The sequence below is a fragment of the Gossypium arboreum genome, chromosome 11 (assembly GCF_025698485.1).
Source record: "Gossypium arboreum isolate Shixiya-1 chromosome 11, ASM2569848v2, whole genome shotgun sequence".
Taxonomy (NCBI): Eukaryota; Viridiplantae; Streptophyta; class Magnoliopsida; order Malvales; family Malvaceae; genus Gossypium; species Gossypium arboreum.
This window is the reverse complement of record NC_069080.1, coordinates 90573055-90580025: the sequence shown is the minus strand read 5'-3', so window position 1 is coordinate 90580025 and position 6971 is coordinate 90573055. Positions and strand designations below refer to the sequence as shown.

At 34.7% G+C, this 6971-nt stretch overlaps 1 protein-coding gene across 1 annotated transcript; it reads left to right on the top strand.

Moving 5' to 3' along the window:
• The first annotated feature begins 357 nt into the window (after positions 1-357).
• LOC108470472 (uridylate kinase PUMPKIN, chloroplastic) lies at positions 358-3771 on the top strand. The gene is made up of 7 exons (XM_017771794.2): positions 358-761; positions 1494-1629; positions 1713-1766; positions 2270-2361; positions 2549-2775; positions 3036-3212; positions 3298-3771. Exons 1-7 carry the CDS (start codon positions 547-549, stop codon positions 3405-3407), a joined length of 1011 nt encoding a protein of 336 aa, XP_017627283.1. The 5' UTR covers positions 358-546; the 3' UTR covers positions 3408-3771.
• Positions 3772-6971: the final 3200 nt, after the last annotated feature.

The following is a 6971-nucleotide window of genomic DNA, read 5'->3' as shown; positions in this document are numbered from 1 at the left end:
TAATATAATTATTTTAATTAATATTAATATTAATTTAATATAAAATTATATAATAATAAAAATAAGGGTTGATGTGAAACGATTTAATTGATCAATGATGTTAAAATTTGATTGATAACGGTGAAATAGTTTAAATATTATTTTAATAAAAAATTTACCTAGAGAAATTGTATAATTAAGGTGTAATTTGTGAATTCAACCTTTTAAAAATTTAATGACAAAATGAAAAATTAACAAAAATTCAGTGGATAACTTTTACCCTCAAAATTATACAAATGTAAATAAATTTAAATCCGACAAACCTACAATTGAGATATTTTATAAGTAGCTTTCTTAATAAAAATAGAAAACTAAAATATGCCACCAATTTCAAAAATAAAATATCTATATCAAACTTGAAAAAAAAAAAAAAAAAATTCTACTGCTTTATCCGAAAAGAAAGGAAATCTGAGTACAGTAACCCAAAGCTTATCCTTTCGGCGGCACCAATTTGAACGAACACATTACAGTTGCTTTTGAAGTAACCAAATTCCCAGTTTTTGTTCAATGGCAGCCTCCACTTGTTTTCTACCCCCCATCTCCTTTAATCCTATCTCATCATCATCATCATCATCATCATCATCATCATTTATGGGTCTTGCTCTGGTAAAAACCCATCATCAAGGTAGCTTTATTATGGGTCAGTTTAGACGGTTGGTTATCAACTGTTCAGCTTCTTCTGATATGGGTGCCTCCCCACTCCCAGACCCCATGAACTTGAGGTATGTTTCTGCTTTAAGCTGGATTTATTTCCTTTTTGGATGTCTTTTTACTGTTTGTGAAAATGCCTGTGAAATGGCGAGACTTTGTTTCGCGTTTTGAATTTTGATGCTATTGTTAGAATTTGTTAGACTCTTCGATATATGTTGGTAATTCTGGTATTGTTTTGTTAACAACTGAGATGAGCTATGAGGATGAAAACTCCAAAACCTTGCACTTCTGTATTGGATATCAGTAGTCACCGGAAGTGGCAGATTTTTCATAACTGGTGCTGTTTCTGCATTTTTATTAATAAATATCTAGGTACTTTCTGACCCATATAATATGTTTAGCTGGGTTCTTTCATGGGCACTAGATACCATTTTAGGGGCATCCTTCAGGTTTAATACTTATGAAATTGATTTTCTCCGTAGGTGATTCGATGGTTAATGAATCAAAATTATTAGTTTCTCCTTATCTTACTTTTTTCCCAATATGTTGATGAAGCTGTGTTAGCCTTTTATGCCTGGGAGTTCAATTTCTCATTGCTATTTTCAAGGTTACTGAATTGGAATTCTTAATCCATACATGTGGCTGTAGTTTTATAAAGGATATACGACATTCTTTTTGGTTCTTTAATCACCTACTCAAGTTTGTTGAACAATTAATTGAACTCCTCTGCAAGCTCCCTCCACCCTTTGTTTGTTTATTTATTTTGACATTCTTGTAAGCACTTGTTTATATTGTTTTAACAGACATAATAACATGTCATCTATGGCTCCCTTTGGAATGCAAATAAATGAGAAACCATCTTATAAATGGCAAAGGGTTTTGCTTAAAGTAAGTGGAGAAGCACTAGCGGGAGATCACTCTCAAAATATTGACCCAAAGGTTGTGATGTGAATAATTGTTGTACTTTTAGTGTTATTGCTTTTCTTCACAATAATTGAAGTATGAAACTTGCTTGAATACAGGTTACGATGGCTATTGCTAGGGAGGTTGCATCAGTGACACGCCTGGGCATTGAGGCTAGTCTAAAGCCCCTTCTCTCTCTTATATGTTCGGAGGCCTTTTCTTTCTCCATTAATCCTCTTTTTAAATTTGATTGTTGTTGCTTAACTCCTTTTTTCAGTTTCAGTGGTTGTGTTCTTGCAATATCATGTTGAATTGGGGGTTAGTTTATCTGTAGAGTAAGAGTACAAGGTTTTGGTGGAAGACCATGCATTGCCATTTGGATATTGCTAAGGATGGTATTTGCTTTATTTGGGTGTGATTCAGAATGAAATTTGAGCAGGATAAACAATTCATACTACCAATGAAAATGGAAACAATCTTTCTTGAGAGTTAAGTTTAGTGATCTGGTAATTACATTAAGTTGCAACGTGCATCATAAATACTTTCATATTAACCTATTAAAGAATTATGCTAGGAGACTGCTTAGCAAGAATGAGTGGTTGGTTGTCTGGATGAGTAGCTGTCTGAAAGAATTAGAAACTCCGCTGTTTGATTTCATTTTAGATGCTTATCGCAGGTTGCAATTGTGGTTGGTGGGGGTAATATTTTTCGTGGATCCTCTCGGGCAGGATGTAGTGGACTTGACCGTTCATCTGCTGATTACATCGGGTAAATATTTTATTTGATGCAATTTTATGTGTTCTAGAAGTCTTTCTGGTTTTGTGCAGAAATTGTAATTCCTTAAAAGACCAGTTCTAGTTGTTGCAGAAGGTAATTAGACCTTAGCCACTTTACAGAAATCTTATCCCTCTCTTATGTGCATTCTTTTGCTCCCCCAAAAAAAAAAAAAAAAAAGAATGTTAGCAACTGTAATGAATGCTATATTTCTTCAAGCAACAATGGAGAGTATCGGCATCCCAACACGTGTCCAGACTGCATTTCGTATGTCAGAGGTTGCAGAACCATATATACGTAGAAGGGCAGTGAGGCATTTGGAGAAAGGGAGGGTCGTCATTTTTGCAGCTGGAACTGGTAATCCATTCTTCACCACTGATACTGCTGCAGCCCTTCGTTGTGCAGAAAGTAAGTCATTTTTGCTTCTGGATTAGGAAATACAGTAGTGGGACTTGGGGGCAAACCTATCCGAGCCATTCTCACTTTTGATGCATATTATATATACCCTATCACTGATTGCTCTGTATCTTGCACAAAATGGTCCTCATTATGAATTGAAATCAATGTTAACTGATTTAAAATGGGTCTCTTTAAAATTTTGTTTTGGCAACAAATGTAGATAATTTTATTATCTGGGATAAAATTAGATGTTCTATTTGTTTGCCCAGTCAATGCGGAAGTTGTGCTGAAGGCAACAAATGTTGATGGGGTTTATGATGATGATCCTAGGCATAATCCAAATGCCCAGCTTCATGATACACTGACTTATCACGAGGTGACTTCAAAAGATCTCTCGGTGATGGACATGACCGCCATTACCCTGTGCCAAGAAAATAACATTCCTGGTAAATTTAAACTTCTACCATCTGTATACCTAGAGAACAACTGGAGGGAATAGCCATTAATTTATGTCTTTTTCCTTTGATGTAGTTGTTGTCTTCAATTTAACGAAATCGGGTAATATCGCAAAAGCAATAAAGGGAGAAAGAGTTGGTACATTGATCGGCGGAACATGGAACTCAACTGTCGCAACAACATGAAGATACTCGATCCATGTAGTGGGTTTTTGTCTACAGAAAAGAAAAACGCGAGAGAGCGAAAGTACTTGATGGTGTAATTCATTGCTCAAGCATGAGCTTAATGAGAGCTTATCCAGGGGAAGTTACCTGGAGCTTGCATTTGAAAAACCGAAGATGAAAAACTGAAGCATGAAATTCAATGTACTGTTTTGACTGACCAGCATAATTTTCATTGTTGCCTTGTTTGAGAATTGTAGCAATCTCAATCAAGCAAGTAATTCTTCAGTGAATTATGATACTTTTAGATTAATGTTTTCTTTTTCTTCGATGCAAATGTCATTCCCTTTAGTATTCATGTCAAAGAAAGTGTTTCCTTGCTACTAAAGCAACAGGACTTGGATTTTTTTTTTTTTTTTTTTTGGGGGGTGGTTGGTGGGGGAGGCGATACGTCATTTTGCTCTATTTCGGTGTGCTATACTTCGTATCTTCTTTAAAATTTTAAATTTCTGTTTTGTTAGATTTATTTTTATACTTTAAATTTTGATAAAATTTATTCTCTATATTTTATAATATTATTTACTAGTTTAAATATTTAACATCATTAAGTTTGACTAAAATGTTAGATATTTATAATTTGAATACACTAAGAAAGATATAAGAGGTCAAAAAAGAGGTTTGGCGTTATCGCAATTTTCTCTCGTTTCGTTCGTCTGCTGTAATTGTAGTTCTTGGAGGAGTGCATCTCCATTCTTTCTAAACAAGCCAGCTTATCAACAGGTAATCAATATTTCTTATAAATTTTAATTGTGTAATCAAGAACACCTAAATAATAGCAAGATTTCTCTTTCGAATCGCCTACTGGGTTCACAAATATTGGGGATTGTATCACCAATTCCCTTCTTGAAAGTCAAGGTTATGATATAAAAATAACAATAAGAAGGAAAAAAAAAAAAACAGGAATTTTGTTTACCATCGCGATTAGAATTATCCAAAATCCAATCTGAATAATAATCAATAAATATAGAAGATGAACTAGCAAACCTAAATCTGACAGATGAAGAAGAAGAGGCGGTTTATAGCCAAGAAGAAGAGGAAATTGAAGAATTTAGGTATTGTCTAGTAGGAAGGGTGCTTACAGAAACTGCAGTTCACTTTCCATCAATAAAGAATGTGTTAGCAGAGTTGCAATAACAGAAATCAATGATAAGAGAATATTATTCAGGTTCTACAATGAGATAGATATACAGAGGGTGGTCGACGGTATATCTTGGTTTTTTAACAGGCACTTGATAATATTTCATAGGCTAATGAAGGGCGAAGATCTGTTACAAGTACCGATTTATCATACAAGATTCTGGGTTCAAATTCATAATCTACCTCCGGGTTTTATGTCAGAGGGAATGGCTCAACAATTGGGGAATTTCATCAGAGTTTTCTTAGATTATGACACGTTGCTTGCAACCAAAGGGGTGAAATAATATGTAACATCCCGAAATAGGGCCTGGTCGGAATAGTAGTTTTGGGACCACAAATCTGACATCAAAATATTTATTTTATGATTATCATGAGGCCTAGAATATGAATATATACATGTGTTAAAGTTTCATGAAGAAATTCTAAGTATAAGATGTCCAATTGAAAATTAGGGACTAAATTGAATAAATTGCAAAACTTGATTTCTAGAAGAAATTTGTATGAAATTGCTTTAGATTATGAATTAGAAGGTCTTGGAGAGAAATTTTCCCAAATTCTAAATTTTTGGACAAAAATGGGCTTGCATGGATGAAATTTTAAAGAAAGGGCATAAGGGCATTTTGGTTATTTGTCATTTTAATGAATTAAAATGAGAAAAATCAAGCCAAAATCAGACATTTTCTCCTTCATCCAGTCGAAAATTTGGGGTTCTCCATAGCTAGGGTTTCAAGCTTTCCAAGCTCAATAGTAAGTGCTCCCAAGCCCCATTTTTCATGCTATTTGTATTTTTGAAATCCCGGTAGCTTGCTTTCTCCATTTTTACCCATATTTCATGCTAGGGTTCATGTTTAAAAATTTACCCATGCATGAGTTACTTGTATTTTGATGGATTATGGAGGAATATGAAAGATGAATGTGTATTAAACATCTTTTCCTAGTTGATTTTCATGAAAAACCTTTGTAGGGACTATTTTGCAAAAGATGTAAATGTGTGGTAGAAATGAGAAAATAATGGATAATGTGGGCTACCATAAGAAGGAAAAGTGTTCGGCTAGGCTTGGGTAAGATAGAAAGTGCATGTGTTTTATTATACGAGCCTAGGGACTAAATCGTAAAAATGTGAAAGGTTAGGGGCAAAATGGTCATTTGGACCGGGAGTAGTTATTAAACTTGAAATACATAACATATCGTATTAATGAGTTAATTTTGTTGATATAGTCCCCGAGGAACAAATTTCGGAGGTCGATCGTGGTAAACATAAGGTTTCGGAATAACCGAAACACAACTCCGAAAAGAATACCAGGTAAGTTCGGATAACTTAAAGTAAACCCCTAATATGCATAATTGAATGATTTATGAATGCATGATGATTGCATTTATTATTAGCATGAAATATCATGGAAATGCATATTTGATGGTAACATGTGAAAAATGTCTCGGGTGAGGTTGACAAAGAGAATTGATGGATAAACCCTCATTGATATGTGTAAAACGATCTTGCATGTGTTGCAGTAAGGATTTAGCCCGGACGGGTAATCCGTGATCTCAATTATGAAAAGGATCTAGCCCGGACGGGTGTTCCTTGAATGATCAAGCCTCCCGAAGAATATGTGTGCATTATGGATTTAGCCTGGACGGGTAATCCAATTAAGGTCTGAATTTAGCCTGGACTGGTAATTTAGATCTGAGCTCATTAAGGGTGTTTGTCACTATAAGGGATTTATCCTGGACTGGTAATCCTGACATCATCCTATGAGTTCATGATATGGGGGATTTAACCTGGACTGGTAATCCTGCCATGAGATGTGAGGTTCGCAGAAGTACATATATGTGAAATGATCATTCGTAAGAATTGACAGATAATGGGTATTCCATCGAGATTTCCTAGAAACTCAACGGGATTAATATGATGTATGTCAATAAGATGATGAATAATGAGCTCATCTAGTTAAATTACATGATACATGATTATGTGACTAACTCATTGATTGAGTGTATGTTATAGGAAATCATTTCATAACGGATGATTTCATGGTTTAAGTGTGGATGTTTGCTAATTACTCGGTAAGTTTACTTTCTGGTTATTCGAGCTTACTAGGCATGACAATGCTTACCCCCTCTCTTTTCCCTGTTTTACAGAGCTCGAAGTCTCATAAGGATTGGAAGACGGTTGGAAAAGCAACACACTATCAACTAGTCAAGCTTTGGTATAAAGACACTTCTAATTTAGTAATGGCACGTATAGGGCTTTGAGTATTTTGTCATATGTGTCATTTGAATTACCAAATGAAGGCATGTAAAGATGTATTCATCTTTTTGTATAAGGCCATGGAAATGGGCATATTTGGAAGTAGGATATGACCTGCCCTTATATGCATGTTTATGTTCTTA

What these genes read in the sequence shown, in the direction of transcription:
- LOC108470472 (XM_017771794.2), top strand. Translation starts at nt 547, where the DNA reads ATGGCAGCCTCCACTTGTTTTCTACCCCCCATCTCCTTTAATCCTATC. An exon ending in AGCCCTTCGTTGTGCAGAAA is followed by an intron (nt 2,776 to 3,035) that starts GTAAGTCATTTT and finishes TTGTTTGCCCAG; the next exon opens with TCAATGCGGAAGTTGTGCTG. An exon ending in CCAAGAAAATAACATTCCTG is followed by an intron (nt 3,213 to 3,297) that starts GTAAATTTAAAC and finishes CCTTTGATGTAG; the next exon opens with TTGTTGTCTTCAATTTAACG.